The 19,689-nt window shown below is 35.2% G+C and overlaps 1 protein-coding gene across 1 annotated transcript in view; it reads right to left on the bottom strand.

The window, feature by feature from the left end:
• Positions 1-19,689, bottom strand: part of pigg (phosphatidylinositol glycan anchor biosynthesis class G (EMM blood group)) — a 107,394-nt gene that overhangs the window by 8,277 nt on the left and 79,428 nt on the right. The window contains exons 11-13 of the mRNA XM_016515224.1: positions 18,863-19,054; positions 3,508-3,826; positions 218-381 (exon numbers count right to left, since the gene is read on the bottom strand). Coding sequence (XP_016370710.1) covers positions 218-381; positions 3,508-3,826; positions 18,863-19,054 — 675 coding nt within the window. The remainder of the gene's footprint in view (positions 1-217; positions 382-3,507; positions 3,827-18,862; positions 19,055-19,689) is intronic.

Below are 19,689 nucleotides of genomic sequence, written 5' to 3'. Positions count from 1 at the left end.
TTATTTTGCTGACTACAAAAAAAATTATTATATATGCTCCTTCAGCTCTATTCTTTTGGTGTATTGCAAGCATTGGTATTCTGTAAAGAAAATGCAAATCTAGCCATATTAGCATATCCATATAACAAAGTGGAAATTACGTATTATATAAGAATGCTATAAGATCATACAACAGCATTCCTACAATATTACATGAGCTTGTGTGTGTGTGTGTTACCTGTCTCTCTGTGAGCTGAGGAAACACAGCAGATGACAGGCCCAGAGCAGCGGTCCTGCGTAGGTGCTCAGCGCAGTCAGGAAAATGGCAGGTGCTTCTACGTAACTCTCCAGACCCACAAAACCCACAGAGATGTCCACCGTCCCAATGTTATTAGAGTTTCCCTGAAGAGACCATATAACATAAACACAAACAGTTGACATACATTTTAACATTTTATAAAGACCCCAAAAATGTATTTGTCATGGCTGTCTGGAATAACATGATGGTGAGGGGAATTAATATTTTGGAGCTAGGGGCTTGCTTGTATAACAAAGTTATTTAATACTTTGTGCTAGGGGCTTGTATTGTAAATATATGCTCATTAGGGGTACGCTAGTAATTAAATGCTAAATTAAATAAATGTGGATGAACATCTCAATAAAACTGAAATCTTGATATAGCATTGTGAGATTATAAAATCAAAGGCAGAGATTTTATTCAATATTTATATAGTCTTTTGGGCTGCATTTCATTTTGGGAATGCAATGTGCGCCACGTTCACTTTATTTACACGTTTGCATAATTTCCAGCATTTCTGTGGATAGAAGTTTACAGTACTTCAACAGGATTCCACCAAAATAAAAGCTTGAGGATCTGAACGATTGAAAGTGGAGAATTTAAGATATAAATATTAATATTGTAAATTCCAGTGTAAAATAAATTATTATAACTATCAACTACTCTTTTTTTAATTTCACAGGATAATTTACAATTTAATTTACAACAGTAATATATTTATATCTTAATTTTTTATAGAGTTAAATACTACTACTGATTATTATAATTATTATTATTATTATAAAGCGAAATAACTTTAAAATAAAAACAAATCAAAATAAAACACTAACTAAAAAAGTTTTTTTAAATCCCTATATAATATGTTGAGACATATATATGTAAACAATTTAAACAAAATAATAATAAAAAAATAAAACAGTTGCTAAAAAAAACATTCATGTCATTTGACCATTAACCAACATTAACCATGGACACGCGAATGTGTCATTAAATGATTTAAACAATAACCTAAAATTTCAAGCGGGATTTCAGGTAAATATTTTACGTCTGAGGGGTTCAGCTGACAAAGAAAGTTTGGAAACGGCTGATATAAACAGTAGTAAAGTGATGCAGCAGAGATTTGAGGTAGGGATATGCCGGTATCAAATTTTCATGTTGCGATTAATTGTTAATGCTTTTATCACGGTATACGGTATTATCACGATATTGAAATTTAGTTTTAATTGTGCATTTTGACCAGTTGATGGGAAAAGTATTCTTAAAATGCATTCAAAATTCTGAATAATTTGTAATATATAATTATTCACGGTATTTAGAAGTGCCCACGATAACAATATCGTGCATATTCATTACCGTGATATATCGCATTACCGAATACCAGCACATGTATAGTTTGAGGCATCCTGCAGTTATTCAGGTGTGATGAGAGAAGCGCCGTGTGTTTCTAGTCTCTGCTGACAGACTCGAGTCTGAGGGTCCCTCGGCTGATAGACGGATGAGGAAGAGGGGAAATAAACTAACATATCCTGCTCTTTCCTGTCAGTGGCTCACAGGTGGCTGTGCCTGTCACTCCGGCTGCTCCTGTCAGGACAGGCAGATTGGAAAATCCTCCTTCTCAACGCTCTCCTCTTGCCTCTCTTAGTCCCATTATTTCATGCTAGTTTGCAGTGACAGGGTGGGGGCGGAAAAAGCGCCTGGCCTGACAAAATGAGCTAAATCAATGTGACAATTTACAATTAACAATCACTTCCACCCTGCTTAATGGCTAGAAAGAGAGAAGAATATATCCGTCCTTTGACAGTTCCGTTGCATTGACCCTGACTGTCCTTTTGATGATGATGTCATTGTCAAGCACATAATTCCATGCTCGGGCGCTTTAAATGATAATTGGCCAGTAAAGCACCGTTTATGACCCTTAATTACACACACACACACACACACACACAACTCAGCTCTGATTTGATTTGATTTACTCTTGATGTATCATTATAAACCTGATTATTTTGATCAGGTTTATAAACAGTCCACCTGTCTGCCAGTGGTCGGACAAAAAGTTTGGTGACTTTTATTTCATGTCTGTCAGTTTTGATGTCATTTTATACTAATGTTTGTCATTTATACTAAAAGTTTTGAATAATTACAAATATGCAACGTTTTGAAAAGAAGTCTCTTCTGCTTACCAAAACTGCATTTATTTGATGAAAAAATAAAAAAAAGTAAAAACAGTAATATTGTAAAATATTATTACAATTTAAAATAATTTTCTATTTGATATTTTAAAATGTAATTTATTCCTGTGATGCCTTATTATCAGCAAGGACGCATTGAATTGATCAAAAGTTACAGTAAAGACAGTTATAATGTTACAAAATATTTCTATTACATTATTCATCAAAGAATCCTGAAAAAATGCATCACAGTTTCCACAAGAATATTAAGGAAAAAAATTGTTTTCAACACTGAATTAGCTTGTATTTTTATATTTTCAGTTTTAATTTTAGTTTAGATTTTAGCAATTTTGTTGTGTACTTGTGCCATTTTTATTTATTTATATTTAACTTTAATTTAGGTTTAATTTATTTTCACTTCAGTTTTAGTTTTAGTAATTTTAGTATTTTAACATAACTTTTTATTTCAGTTAGTTGCCAAGACAACATTTTTAATTTTAATTTTAAGTTTTTTTTATGTTTTTTTCAAGGCAACATTTCTAAATAGTATTTATGTTTAATATTTTCCTAATATTTATATTTTATTGTAGTTTTTTTCAGTTAAAAATGTTTTAATGGTTTTAGTTTACAATAACACTGCATCAGAAAGTCAAAAGTACAGTTTTGCATGTGTACAATTTTGTTAGTTAAACCATACAAAAACATTTACTTTCTATACTTGCTTCCCATTTTTACCGCCTTTGCTTCTTCATTAACTACTCTCAATGGTGGTATTACAACGTTGATAACACAAACATAACAAGATTCTGTGCCAAATAGCCCGAATCATTCTTATTCACGATTTCAATGTAAACCATTCATCAATCCAATGTGAAAAGTGTTCAAACTCTTGATGGAATCAAACTTGGGTTTGGGCCGAGCGATCGACCCGAATGTGTAAAAACATCCTGAGAACAATGAAACTGCAATTATTTAATCAATATGCATTAATGGAGGAAACCAGACCTCTATTGTCTACACTTAACAAAGCCATTCTTATAGATGCTCTCCTCTCCTCATTACCTGAAAGTAGAAGAAAGCCTGGCCGAACCAGCAGTGCATGATGGTGGTCTGGGCGGCATCGTAGTGGAGCTTCTTCCAGATGAACTGAGCCATGATTGTCTGGATGACCAGACAGCAGGCCAGCGTGGGCAAATTATGAGCTCTGAACAACAGAGCCACCAATAACACCACGCCACTGTACACTTCCCACAGTCCCCTGCTCTTCAGCCGCCTGCTGTCCACCGCTGACGACATCATCTGCGAACGCAACAGGTCCTTCACGCCGATGAATAAGATACCAAGGACGAAAACGTAGACGAATCGCGCCTCAACGGTTCCCCTGAAAGAGAACGTGAGAAAAACAGAAGGAAAGATTCTTGTTTAGGATCATTGAAGACACTCACTTTTTCACCGCTCTCTTTCTAACACACGGAAGAATCAATATCGACTGCAAGCACCCTTTAGTTTGAAGGCTCGTCTTCATCTCGGGCAAAGCTTGTGAAGTCTGGAGAGAATCAATAACAGTGAGGTTTGGCGCTTTGCAGCAGAGAGCAGAAATTACTTATTATAGCCTACAGGAGGTCAGCGGGGTCACCTGGAGGAAATCAGCAGAAACCGCCTGAAAAAGACCACCTTCTTGCTTTTTACAATGTAGTAGATGCAGCAAAACTGCTGGGACAATATCAGGAAAACATCAAAGATACAGATAGACCACACCGCAAGCAAAACACCTCAAATGAATACTACTACTGTCAGGACAAAGTATATTCAATGACCCATTTATATCTAAATTATGACCGATTCATGTAAATGAACCTGTTCACCCTTCTCCGGGAGTTTTGATTGACAGGTGATCTGACCAATCATGACGCCGAATATACCATTTTGTCTGACAAACAAATCAGACAGGAGAGTAGACTAACATCGGTGGACTTAAACTTGAGAAATGGCGTGTACTGACATCTTTTCGCGGTTGAAACAAGATACCTTCTGATGTTCATTCATGTTTATTTTGTGCTATAACTAGTAAAGAGGAAGAGATGAACGGTTCACATGCCGCTTGAACTGACGTGCTACAGCGATCCGTCACGACACATTAAAGAGCCACAAAACGGTATTTATAGTTTGAAGTTTTTAAAAAAATGACAAAATTTGAAAGCTGAGACTTTGTTTCATACTCTGTCTTGTCTGTCGGCACGTTGTCAGTTTCCTCTTTGCGATGTATTTTTCACAGCGTGAGAACATGATGTGTGGTGTTAGAGCGCCATGGCTTGTCGGACGTAGCAACAGTAACTAAGGGGTGCGGGTCTTGGCGAAGGGTCAATTCAAACTGAAATTTTTCAATGATTCGTCTCTATGCACAGAAGTCTGTCTTAATACTAAAACAATTTGTTAAACACTGCCATTCATCACTGTTTTTAACTCTATTCTAGTTGTATTTAGCGTTCATTTAAGTGTAATGCTGTCACTCTAATCAAGATCCATTCATTTGAAACCCTTGTTCTTTAACCAGAAATACTTCTCTGATTAAATTATACAATCCATTTATGATGATCTGATCTAGTTTAAGATACAGTACATTGTCCCTTTGAATAGCTTAGAAGCACTTTGTGTAAGTTGCTTGTATAGTGCAGTTTTTTAAAAGCTCCTTTTAGAAAGGGCAGTGTGACTGTATGTTCTTTAACTATGTTAAATCATGAGTCTCTTGTAGCTTGAGACTCTACAGTTTCACAGAACACTGGATCAGTCACATTAAATGTGATTAGAGCAAAACAGGCGGGGGATTTCAGCAGTTTCCCTGGAGAAGAAGGAAAATCTCATCACTTTTATTACCACTGTGTCTCTGTTCCTCTTCACTGTAAATAAGCTTCATCAGAGAGCAAACTACATCTACACAAAACACTTTAATCCAACACGCGTTACCATGCCAACCGGAATTTGGCAACGGCACGCTGTTCCCAGGCATGGATGCATATGCCGAGAGAGTGACGCAGCAGTAAAAAGTGTCAAACCGATGGCCGGAGAAAATCATCAGACACACACACACACACACACTTGAACGAGAGTCCAGACTCTGGATTTGCTTTAACCTGCACAAACAAATGAGGAACAATTATTGTGCTTTATCACAATAATGCCACTTGCAAAGCTAATGCTTTAAGTTCAATAAACTTTGTGAACTCTATAATATTTATAAAGGTTATGAAGGAGTGTTTTTAACAAAAATTTAAATCATCATTTACTCAGACTCATGTTAATACAAACTGTATGACTTTCTTTCCTGTTAATTTGTTCATTAATTAATTTGTTTGATCTTTAATTTTTTGTTTTTCCATCTTTCATTTTTGTTAATTCGTTAGTTTGTCCCTTTGATTTTCTTTTTGTTTGTTTGTTCATTTATTTATTTTTTTTTAATTTATGAATTCATCCAGAAGTTCAGTCTATTTATTCAAACTGTTTGTTTCTTTTGTTATTCATTTGAACTTTTTAAAATGTTGCTCAATTGTTCATACAGGCAATTCTTTAGTATTTATTTATTTATTTTTAATTATTTATATTTCAATTATTTGATCTTTCCTTTTTTATTTTTGTTTATTCTTTTGTTACTTTGTTCCTTTTATCTTTTTTTGCTCATTTGTTCATGCAGTTTTACAGTCCATCCATCCATCCATCCATCCATTCATTCAGTCATTCATCCATCCATCCATCCATCCATCCATCCTAAATGGTTGTTTGTTTGATTTTTCTATTTCTTTTGTTCATTTGCTCATTCCAGCAATTGTTGAACAAATGTTTGATCATTTTCATTTGTTTTTTTTTCCTGTTTATTCTTTTTTTGTTTATTTGATCTATTTCATGTGTTCCTTTGTACATCCTGTGTACAATAATGCTACCCAACAAACTATTGTTTTAAGTTCAATAAACTTGGGGCCTGTACCATGATGGTGGCTATTTATTTCAATTATTTGATCCTTTCTTTTTTATTTTTGTTTATTCTTTTGTTACTTTGTTCCTTTTATCTTTTTTTGCTCATTTGTTCATGCAGTTTTACAGTCCATCCATCCATCCATCCATTCATTCAGTCATTCATCCATCCATCCATCCATCCATCCATCCATCCATCCTAAATGGTTGTTTGTTTGATTTTTCTATTTCTTTTGCTCATTTGCTCATTCCAGCAATTGTTGAACAAATGTTTGATCATTTTCATTTGTTTTTTTTTCCTGTTTATTCTTTTTTTGTTTATTTGATCTATTTCATGTGTTCCTTTGTACATCCTGTGTACAATAATGCTACCCAACAAACTATTGTTTTAAGTTCAATAAACTTGGGGCCTGTACCATGATGGTGGCTGAACAAACTTGGGGTTACAGGATTAGCTTTGAGTTGACAAAATTAAACCAGTCCAATCCGGCTTTGTTGGTACCATGAAGCTGATCATCAACTTTCTCTGTCAACTCAGGCTTGATCCTGAGTTAATGGAGCACGTGCACATGAAAGAGTGACATCAGTAATGAACAGCCAATCAGACGCCTTGAAACTGTGATTCACTTCTTGAGAAAGTCAGTGCGATTCACTACCAAAGATTAAAATATTGAACAATATGAAGAATTTAAACACATTTACAAGATGAAACGATCTATCCATCAAAGAGGAAAACTTAAAGAAAACATCTTGCCTTATAAGTGAAAGTAAAAGTTGTAAAGTTAGTTCATAGAGTTGATAATATTTAGAGGTATAAAAACACTTAAAAATCTAAGCTCATATGTAGTCATGTTTAAAGCTATTGATTCTAAAACGTATTTATATTGCATATTATCTATATGTTTATATTAATTTAAAATAAAAGCTTAATAATTACTATTAAACTAAGATAGTTTGTGTAATGGATTAAGGGTATAATAATTATATAAATCATATAAAATAATTATAAAAAAATAATCATCTCTAAATTCCGACAATTTTATCTTTAAAAATGTTTTACTAAGTAGCGTCCTTTAATTTGGAGTAAGAGAAACTGGGGGAGTGGCTTTATTGCGTCAGACATGTGTCACTTTGCTTGAAGCTGATTGGTCAAATTTCGGTTTGAGATCTCTAAACCAGAACATAACCTGAGCAGGTTAGCCATGGAGTATAAGTTACTATGGTAATGAACGCAGCTAAAAGCCAAGCCACTTTCATGGTACCTAAAACCCAGGATTGGTGCAAACTAAACTGAAACTTACCTGGCTAGCCAGCTAAACCGGCTTCATGGTACAGGTCCCTGGACTCTTAAATCATATTTATAAAGGTTCAAAACAGAGTGCATCATAAGAAAAAAAAATCAGTTTTACTCACACTCATTACAACCTGTATGACTTACTTTCTTCTGTGGAGCACAAAAGGAGATTGAGTTTATACAAAATGTTTGCACTATTCTTTTCCAATCCTTCTCAAGTCATATGAGCTTTCATTATATGTAAAAGAGCAGAATGAATCATTTTTCAAAATTTCAGTTCCGCAGAAGTGAGAAAGTCACACCAGGTATGAAATTACATGATGCGACAAAGTGCCAAGTTGTTTTAAAATGCTATTGTGAACTACAGCATAAGAAAGGAGAGGGAGAGCCAAAACACATTAGCAGATGACATCATGCTTTATTTATCTACAATTAGAGCAACTCAATCAGAGAGTGTGAAAGAAAGAATGAGAGCGATTGAACGCATGAGTGTCCATTCAAAAAGAAAGAAAGAAAGAAAGAAAGAAAGAAAGAACTGGAATAAATAAACTAATTACAAAATAAATAAAAAATTTAAACAAACAAATAATGAACAATCACAGGAATTAACAAATAAATTAAAAAGAAAGATCAAATAAATAAAGGAATGAACAAAATAAAATAATGAAAATGAAAACATTTAAAAGAAAGGAAGAAAGAGACTTCAATTTCAGGAAAACTAAACAATTGAAGAAATTAACAAATAAACAAACAAAATCAAATAATCAAAAGAAAAAAATGAAAATGAACATCCATTTAGAATGAATGAATGAATGAATAAGCAAAAAAAAGATCAAAGGAACAAAATAACAAACGAATGAAAATAAAAAAGAAAGATCAAATCATTGAAAAAACAAACAAACATACTGAAGAACTGCATGAACAATTGAGCAAAAAAAAGAACAAATGAATAACAAAAGAAACAAACAATTTGAATTAATAAATGCATATTTATGAATAATTGGATAAATAAATGAATAAATCAATCAGTAAATGAACAAACAAAAAGAAAATCAAATGGACAAACTAATGAACAGAAGGAAAAACAAAAATCAAGGTTCAAACAAATGAATTAATGAAGAAAGAAAGAAAGAAAAAGAAAGAAAGAAAGAATGCAAGGCAAGGCAAGGCACGTCAAGTTTATTTGTATAGCACATTTCATACACAATGGTAATTCAAAGTGCTTTACATAAAAGAAAAGAAAAAAAAAAAATCACAAGCGAATATCATTTATTATCTTAATGAGCGCTGTCTCTGTGCTGTGATGCGGTCGAAAACCAGATTGAAAATTGTCCAGGTATCCATTTGAGTTTAAGTATTTGTTCAGCTGATTAAAGACTACCTTTTCAATAATCTTTCCTATAAAAGGAAGGTTTGATATTGGTCTATAGTTGCTCAATATGGTGTTATCAAGATTGCTCTTTTTCAGAAGGGGTTTAACAACTGCAGTTTTCAGGGAGTTTGGAAAAGTCCCAGAAAGAAGTGAGGCGTTCACCACTTCTAAGAGATCTGCTTCCAAACAGTTAAGCACCCTTTTGAAAAAATATGTGGGAAGTGTGTCAAGATAGCAGGTTGACGATTTAAGGTGCTGTACTATTTCTTCCAAAATTTTGCTATCAATTTCTTCAAAAGCAGACATAGTATCTTCTTTTTGATATTGTGGTCGAATCTGTCTAACCTCTGCATAACTTGGGGATGTGCTAATCGCCTTCCTGATATTATTGATCTTCTCAGAAAAGAAGGAAGCAAACTCATTGCATTTGCTGTCGGAGAGCATTTCACTGGCAATCTGACTTGGGGGGTTTGTCAGTCTCTCAACAGTAGCAAAAAGAGTGCGAGTGTTGTTTAAGTTACTGTTTATAAGGTTTGAGAAGAATGACTGTCTAGCTTTGCCTAGTTCCACATTGAAAGCACGAAGGCTATCTTTATATATGCTATAGTGGATTTCAAGTTTCGTCTTCCGCCACATCCGTTCTGCTTTTCTGCATTGTCTTTTCATACTCTGAACTGCTGTTGATTTTCTCCAAGCTGATTTCTGTCTGCCAGTCTTCTTGCTGACTTTCAAAGGAGCAATGTCATCAATAACATTCTTAACTTTTGAGTTAAAGGAATCAAGGAGAAGATCAACAGAGTCTGCAGAAATGCTTGGTGTTAAAGATATAGCCTCCATAAATAGCACACTAGTGTTTTCGTTCTTTCTGACATTTCTGACAGAGACAGATCTAGATTCAGTGGTAACAGAGATCAATATATTAAAGAAAATATCAGATAGTGCAGATAGTGCTACGTCCTTAATAACAATGGATGAAATGTTTAGACCTCTACTGATGATTAAATCTAGAGTATGTCCACGATTGTGTGTGGGTTCATGCACATGCTGAATCAGGTCAAAAGTGTTTAAAACGGTTATAATTTCTTTTGTAGTTTTGTTTTCTGCATTATCTATGTGAATATTAAAATCCCCTGCAATAGCAAAACAGTCAAACTCTGAGGAAATCATTGATGGCATTTCTGTGAACTCTTCAACAGAGGCTGGAGAGTATTTTGGAGGCCTGTAAATAATGATAAACAGAATGCGTGGCGCACCTTTCAACACAATCCCTATATATTCAAAAGACAAGTACTGACCAAATGATACTTGCTTGCATTGATAGACATCTTTAAATAGAGCAGCTACACCTCCACCTCTCCTAACAGTCCTGCAAACACTCATGAAAGTAAAGTTAGGAGGGGCTGTTTCATTGAGGACCGTTGCACTACAGCTGTCTTCTAGCCATGTTTCGTTTAGAAACATAAAATCCAGGTTGTTTGTGGTTATTAAGTCATTGATTAGAAATGATTTATTTTTTTTAAAGAAAGAGGTGGAGAACTGAGCACCAATCAGGTGTTCTTTGTAGACCCCGCCCCTTCAGTCAGCACCAATCAAATGGTGTTCCTAATAGGCTACGACTCATTAGTAAGCACCAATCAGAAGGTGTTACTCCTAAGCCCCGCCCCCTCTGTGACAGGTTGCTGCTAAACAAGCTCCACTAAACTGCTGTGGATGAACAGACTGCACGGCTAAAGGCTGCTAGAGAAAATGTATTTCTAGAAATATGAACATTTATGAAGCTCTGTTTTGCCACAGAATGAGTAAAACTAACAAAAAGTGCACCTCAAATCGCTGATGTCAGCAAAAGCTTCTTAATAAAAACAAAAAAAACAATAACTGCACTGGAATCATGTTTTACTACTGAACTCATGTTCATACTGACAGTTCGTCTTGAATGGTCTACAAGGCAATAACCTGGCCAAGTTTCCAGTGACAAATAACACTGAAAGTGAAGATTAATCTGAACATATTTGATACTCAACATTACAATGTCCAACAAAACTAGCTGCATATGCACTTTTACAGTGCTGCAACATGCATATTTAAATAGGTCATTCTTCATTAGGCAAATCCATGTAAATGAGGCTCATTATACAATGTGCTGGATTCACAAACATTATGAACCTTGTAAACTGTGTCAAATCCAGCAAAAAAAAACCTGTCCATCCTTACTCTCAGAAACTGTGCAGATCTAGCCAAACAGATTGACGTTTGATATTTTTTTGCATAGCATTTATTTGAACATCGTTAATCTCTAATCGCTAATCGAGTTCTGCCAGCGATTCACTCGGTCTGACGGTTTTCAGTCTGGCACTGAAGGTGTGTGGAATGCACAAAAATAACAATAATATCAGTGTGTGTGTGATATGCGTGAAAGAAAGGTGGTTTGGGTTGCCAGATATTGCGTCAGATTTAAAAATGTCCGCTCTTATTAAGGCAAACATTGTGCAAGACCATGGTCGGTGTTCTCCAGACAACAGACCCCACGCGCTGACTTACATAAACTCAATAAATATGCTGAAGACACAAAATGTCTGTTTATTTATTCATTCACCCCCGTCTTTCTGTTTTATTCAATTCCAGTGTTGCTAATCTGTTTTGTCCGCAGCTGTCTGTCTGATTTTGGAGGAAATGAGAGAACATTATGACCTTTAACCCTAGAGCAGAGCACTTTGACCTGGAGTCACGCAGGTTATTATGGCCAACATTAACACATGCGAAAGTCGTGCCATGATTCCTAGGGTGTTCTAGATGGTTGCTAGGGTGTTGTGGGTGGTTGCTAGGGTTTTGAATTTTGATAAATAATAAGACTGAACGACTGCAAGAATGAACAAGTGAATGAATGAGCAAATAAAGAAAAAAAGGAAGATCAAATGAACAAACTAACAAAATAACAAAAATTTATATAAAAAAAAAAAAAAAATGAAAAAGCACAAAATATTGGAATAAATAAATAAAAATAAAAATTCAATACGATTAAACGTTAATAAGAAAATCCAAATAAAAATAAGGAAATAAAAATATAAAATAAAGATTTAATAAATATAATACATAAAAAGAAAAAAAAAGAAAAAATACATAAAAAGAAAATAAAAATAAATATAAATAGGTTGCTAGGGTGTTGTGGGTGGCTGCTGTTAATTTCTTATAAAGAATGAATGAATGAATGAAAAGAAAGAAACATCAAATGAACAAACTAACTCAAATTAATAAAAGAAACAAAAAATGAAAAAAGATAAAACATTGTAATGAACAAATGAATGAATGAATAAATAAAAAAAATAAGAAAAAATAAAAATAAATATTGAATAAAAAATAAAAGTTTGTTCAAATAAATAAATAAATGACTGAATAAATAAAGCAAAAAATGTAAATATAAAAAAAGATACATAGATGCAAACATGCATTAAAGACTGAATGAAGTAACAAAATATATATATATATATTAGCCCTAGAGCAGAGCACTTTGACCCAGTGTCATTCAGGTTATAATGATTAACAAACACATGCAAAAGTTGTGCCATCATTGCTAGGATGTTGCAGTGATGTTCAGGGTAATGGCCAAAATAGCTCATCTCCATGTCTGTCTATCTATTGATATTCTGGTCCATTGATACAGCTCAAGACCATCCCTATGGGGTTATTTTACTGTCCGCCAGGCAGAAATTGCACATCTGATTGCTCAGAAAAGCACCTGCACACCTCTCCTCGGCAAGCCACACGATTTGAGATATCAGCCATGTTTGTAGCACAAACCATGAGAGACGAGTTACACGTCACACTTGTTGTCTAATACATTTTTTATACAGGTAGTCTCTCATAGTGCTTTAAAAGAGAAATATGTGAGTGTGTGCACACAGTAATGTGTCTATACTTCTTGATCTGAGGCAGAATTCATTTCCATCTCTATGTGGGATCCGCATGCATAAATATTCTCAAATGAGGCGTCAGCACAACACATACCCCTAGATTAATCAGGATAAAAATACAGAGCTTTTTATGGGCCTCGTCCTGACGCAGGTGTGCCGCAGTGCTTTCAATTAGTCTCTTCAGATGTGTTTGGATCTAAAACACTGAGAAAAAAGGGCAAATTCCACTTGAAAGTGAGCTTCAAGGACCGTGCCCTGCTCCCTCTGGAGGGCAGAGCTCTTGAGGCGAGTACTCTCAAGGGTGCAGGGGAGTACAGTTTCATATGTGGCCTTTGGAAAACCCTACACGCAGATACACGTCACTGCTGCTTTATCTGAATATGAATATATGAATGTGAATGTGAATATATGAATGTGGCCTTCAAAACCTAACTGAAAAAAAAGTTTGGTTTGTTGTATAAAATCATGTTTGATGTATAAAACATAATTTTTTGACTCTCTGTGTGGAGTTTGGTAAAGACAAACAACCAACAAACTTGTCAGGAATCTTAAATACAGTATATAGAGAGGTTACATTTTATATAAGAGTCAAAATCTGCTAAGGGGTAATAATGGATCAACAAGTGATTTTTCACTATTATTTACAACAGGATCTGTGTTTTCATGGGTTTAAATAAAAGATGTTTTGTTACAGAGACAATAAGAACAACTTTGTGCATCAAAACCACTCCTTTCCTGGCAAAAAAAATGAAATGAAATTGAATGAAAATGAACTTGATTTTCAAAAATTTGTAACAGCTGAATGTAACATTTTTGACAAGTCAAATGTATCAATCTCTGAGTAATATGTAATTGAAATCACAAAATAAGTATAATGCACTATATCCAAAAACCATTTTGAATGCCTCCAGTATGTTTTATAATACCCAAAAATCAAACACAGTTCACCCCTTATGCATGTTATCATGCCCGTCAAAAATGTAGTCTGGCTGCCGGTAGGAATATCAGTAGTAAAACCACTGACAAAACAATTTATGGGCATCAATCACTTCACTGAGTACTCGCCGGCTAATAAATAAATTGTGTTTTTTTCAAATCCACATCATTTAAATATTTCAACATCGATGCATGTCAAAAAATAACATGCGCAATACAAAGTACACAATACAAGCACGCACATTTCCTGAAAAACCCACACCACTGGATATATTGACTACGTCATTGCTTTCTGAGAAGAAGGAAAAATGTCAGCCTGAGCGGCTTCAACATGCTGTCTGTTAGACACCGTAACGTACCTAATACTTAACACACGTGAGTAAAAAATTGTTCTTCACTTGCTAAAATAGAATCAGAATGCTCAGTGAACTGAGTGAAATCCTTCACACTGCATGGTAAAGAGAATAAATACCACACTTCACAGTGTTCGTGAACATCGTTCAAAGTTTTGGTTTCTGATGGAAACAGGAAGCTGTAAAGACATTTACAAAGTTCTGTTTCAAATAAATGCTTTTCTTTTGAACTTTCCATTCAATAAATAAATAAGTATTTAAGCGAATAAATAAATATATTGAAATAAAAATACTGACAAAAAATGTATTAAGGTTTCAATGTTTCCTTAAGAACATTGTTTTTAACACTGAAACACAACTGTTTTCAGAATTGATAATAACAGGAAATGTTTCTTGAGCAGCAAATCAGAATAATAGATTATATTACATAATAGAAAATTCAGCTGTGCCATCACAGGAATAAGTTACATTTTAAAATATATAATTAAATCGAAAACATTACTGTTTTTACTGTATTTTTGATCAAATAAATACAGTCTTGGTGAGCATCAGAGACTTCTTTCAAAAACTTTACACATCGTAAATATTCCAAACTTTTAATTGCCTGTGTGTGTGTGTGTGTGTGTGTGTGTGTGTGTATAGAGAGAGACTAATTAAAATAAATAAATAAATACATACATACATAAATAATCATTCCCTTTTCAAGGGCACAAACCTAGTATATATTACAACAACAACAAAAAAAGAGTACAGAAAAAGTCCCATCAGTCACACGTGAGCTACTGAACATGAAGTCAACAGAAAAATTCATCAACCAGTAATCAACTGTGGAGTTACTACTTGGATATGTTTTCTTTTCAGCGAGTACATCTGCCCTGCCTGAAGAAAATGTATTTGAATTTTTTCCTTTTGTTTTTCCTTATTATTTATTGCAGGAACTGGCTGCGCTTCAGCTCATTTCTCTGGCTTGTTCTCTTAAGCTTTAATGCTCAAAGCGCTATGATTTCACCAGACCTGTAACAGCTCAAAATATTTCCTCCGTCCCTTGAGAAGTGATTTTGGAAATCATGTTTTCCTCTCTGACGGTAAACACGGGCTTTGTTGAAGTCGTACGACTGTGGAGATTCTATATTCTGAATGTAAGATGCTTTTCAGACAACACAGTTTATGATGTTCACTTCAGCTGATATCTCATACTGTCACTACTGAACTCAGACGCTCCCCCACACCTTCATTTTCCACACGCCACTCAAATACTACAAAATTTGTGTCTCTGCCAAAATGCCTGTTTATTTCTTTTGCGCTCAGCTTTCTCTGACAACAATCATTTCCCCCGTAAACGGCTTTGAGCGTAAACTCTGATTTTAAAAAAAGCATCTCGACTTTTGTGTGTTTGTGGTTTTTCTCCACTACAGTCGACTGCGCTTTGGTTTAATTTATAAAAAATTTTAATCAAAGGCAGAACATTGTTTCAAAAAAGCGAAACCACACAACAATGAGCTCAAAATTAAGCTTAGATTTGTACCATTTTTCACTGACCTTGTTGCATTGCATTCTGGGATTGGCTGGTCTGTAACAGATGTGATGCTGTCTAACATAATTATGCTGTGTACATGCTAAAAATATGCTTATGAACTCAGAAAAGCTATTTATACTTCTTGTTTACATGAAGAAACACATTTCGAATGGACTAAATACCACACACCGAGTTGTTCAGTAGCTTGTTTCATGCATGTGGTGCAATAATTCTTGTTTTGGTCTTCTAACACGAATAAATCAGATGCAAAACAGACTTGAGGTTGTTTACGTTTCTAAGAGCAGCGTGAAACATCTGTGATTTACATATCTATTCAGAAAGGTATTAACTGTGCTAATGGCTAGATCACACTCACATACACAACAGCACACAGAAGAAGAATTGAATCAGCTGTCATGGACAGTTTTTGCTTGTTCATTGGGTCATGTGTGATTGCGTGATCTTAGGCAAAGGTACGGTGGCCTAGAAGTGCAAAGCAGATCACAATTCTGAAAACAAAATAACAAATTACAAACGCAAATGCAAGTCTAAAAAACTAAATAACAATTCAGAAAGCACAACAACAATTCAGAAAACATTATAACAAGTCAGAAAACACAATGACAAATTCGAAAACAAAATAACAAGTCAGAAAACACAACGACAAATCAGACAAACAGGAAGAGGTAGGTATAGTTTGAGACAGCACCATTGGTTTGGGATTACTCACCGCTGACTGGACGAGACATCTGTCAATCAACGTATACAGGAAGAACCAGCCGAAGAACAGCAGAGTCGTGGTAGAAAGTTCGGAGATGGTATTAAAGTAGCTCAGTTTAAATGTATTGTATGAATTGCCCTTACTCTGGAATAAAAAAATACGGGGTGTTTATTTACATTTAGTTAAAAGTGGCTGTAAAACATCAACTCCAGTGGCGCAGATGGATAAGCGTGTCTTGTTGGCTTATTGACGCGATCGACCCGGGTTCGATCCCACCTTTTGCTGTACTTTTTTTTTCTCCCTTTTCAAATCGTATAGAGACTTCGGCTTGTAACTATTCTCTAATTACTATTTTGAAAATTATAACACGTTAAATTACTCCATTACTAAAAAAGTAATCAAATTACAGAAACGCGTTACTAAGTAATGCGTTACTGCCCAACACTGATCAGTGCTGTGATTTCCCTGATACACGTGCTTACTACTTGAAAGGCAATTTAAATAAATGGGAATTTGTTTGGGACTTGAAACCCCCAGTTCCTATTTATTTTAATTGCATGGAAAGAAATCAACCAGTGCATTTTTCTCTGTAGAGGACAAAAATTCATACAGGTTTGAAATGACATGAGAGTAAATTATATTTTCATTTTTAGCTGAACAACCCCTTTAAATGCACTATAATAAACATTAATTTGGGTCAAAAGCAGAAAATGTGTAATATAAAGACAGAAAACGAAGGAGAGAGAGGGAGTGTAACTGATGGGGCAGAAGTCAGTGGAAGTCTGTTAAACAGGCGAGCCAGAGGTTGCCAGGGCAACACAAACAATGTCCTGCAGTGATTAATGAGTGTGAGAGTGACTCTGGTGGCACAGGGTGGCACTGCCAATTACCTCACGCTCGCGCTCCCTCTGTCATATGGAGAGTGTGTAATGGAACACAGCCTGTGGCGCTACACCAAGGGCAGGAGGTCAAAGATTTAATTAGGTGGGAGTAAATGTCAAGGGGAAGAGGCGAACAGCGATATTTTGTCACAGGAGTAAGCTGGAACTGTGTGTGTGTGTGTGCCTCAGAAAAGACTTTGTACTTTTATGAGTGTGTGTGAAGAACTGGTATAGTACAAAATAGTGCTCTCAGACTTATTTTCTAATTATTTCCGGCAAAATATGAAGTAGCACAACTATTTTCAACATTGATAATAATAAGAAATGTTTCTTGAGCAGCAAATCAGAATATTAGAAGGATTTCTGAAGGATCGTGTGACACTGAAGACTGGAGTAATGATACTGAAAATCACAGGAATAAAGTACATAAAAAACTATTCAAATAGAAAAAAAAACTATTTTCAATTGTAATAATATTTCATAATACTACTTTTTTTTTACTGTATTATTGATTAAATAAATGCATCCTTGGTGAGCAAAAGAAACTTTTTTCAAAACATAAAAAAAAAACGTATCTTAGTCACCCTAAACTTCTGAAGGCTATTGTATAAATGCAAAATAAATACAGTTTCAAGGTTTTTGAATATGTATTTATGGTCTGTAACATCTGCCCCTTTGTGCTTAGGACCTCTAAACTATATAATCATATTCAGACACACTTAGCTTATGGTTTATAAAACATATTACAGAGAAACTACTACTGTTATACTTTAAAAGAGCAATAGCTCTGTCACTGAGGAGCTCGACTATCTCAAAAGCTGATCTAATATGCTCCATCTACACAAGACAATGTGTTCGAAACTGACTTTACTTCCATAGTCTGATGCACCGATGAATCAGTGACAATAAGACCAGTAAAAAGGGTCAGTCTGATGGGTGCTGACGTGATTTGTCCAGTGTGTGAAAGACCAGTCAAGATCTGGGTCCTTTCTGGACCGAAGCATCCATGGTCTCATTCAAGCCAAAGACAGAGGAAATTGAGGTAATTCCTGTTAAAGGGATAGTTTACCCAAAAATGAAATGATTCTTTCTTCTGTAGAACACAAAAGAAGAGATTTTGAAGAATGTTGGTGACCAAACATTTTAAGGTAGCCATCGACATCCATAGCATTTTTTTCCATACTATGGAAGTCAATCAACAGGCTACCATCAACAGTTTGAATTTTCATTTTTAGATGAACTATTCCTTTTAACAAACCTCCACTCATGGCAGTCAGAATTGAAGCCTCGAAAAACACTCCATCCCCCCGTTTAGCAACAGGCAGGTTTCCGACGCGAGGAGCTCACGGACATAAAGTTAGTGAAGAAACATCAGACAATTGGACAACAACGATAATGAGGGGAGCTAATTTATTCACCATTTGACATTTAAGGAATGCCAATAAGATATTTAAATATCATCAAACTTACTTGGAGACGGCACGGCTGCTGTGTTGCCATGGGAACAGGACATTTCCGACGGCGGCACGATAGCTGTAAACTCCGAGCAGGCCGAGAGCCAGAGCGATCTTAGACACCAGCGAGCAGTGACGCTGAACCAGGAGAAAGATCAGAACCAGAGACACCGCCGCCAACACGGAGAGGAATGCCTTATGATCCCCACTGAAAACACACACACGGTGCATAAATAACAAGGCAGACATGTTCTCGTTATATGCATGCAAACGTTGAATATAAAACAGCAGAATGACAATGCCCATGTGATTTGAACTCAAAACAAACACTGTATGACAGCATAAACAGGCATGACGCAACAAATCTTCCACGTTAAGCTGAATTTTTGTACAATAACACACTTTGTTGGCGTTTCCGTTTGGATTTCTGTTATGTCGGAAATCTCACTGCTCCAAATACGTTCAATTCCATTTAACTCAGAATTTCACATTTATTGCTTGGAAAAGTGCAACAGAACAACAAGTTGCAATAGAGCATGTAACTTGGGAACTTGGAAATCCACAACTACTTTGTCTTGGCACTGAGATTAATGATAAACAATCACATTTAAGCAAATAAAATGCATCAAGGAGTCAAAGGTCCTATGTTAAATGGACCTGATTAGCCAAAGTCTGCCAGGACAGATGCAAAAAACATGGTAAAAGGTTGAACACTCACAAAACAAATGCTATGTTTGTCGTTTTGTTCAAACTCTCAAAATAGCTTCTCAAATGAGAAATCAAATGCTCAAATTAGGGTTGGGCGATGCCTACAAAATTGGCATCGGGCAATGTCTCCAGTGA

Source organism: Sinocyclocheilus rhinocerous, unplaced genomic scaffold (genome assembly GCF_001515625.1).
Source record: "Sinocyclocheilus rhinocerous isolate Xijiao unplaced genomic scaffold, SAMN03320098_v1.1 scaffold297, whole genome shotgun sequence".
Lineage (NCBI taxonomy): Eukaryota > Metazoa > Chordata > Actinopteri > Cypriniformes > Cyprinidae > Sinocyclocheilus > Sinocyclocheilus rhinocerous.
Note: the sequence above shows the minus strand (reverse complement) of the source record. Positions and strands in the feature narration are given on the sequence as shown.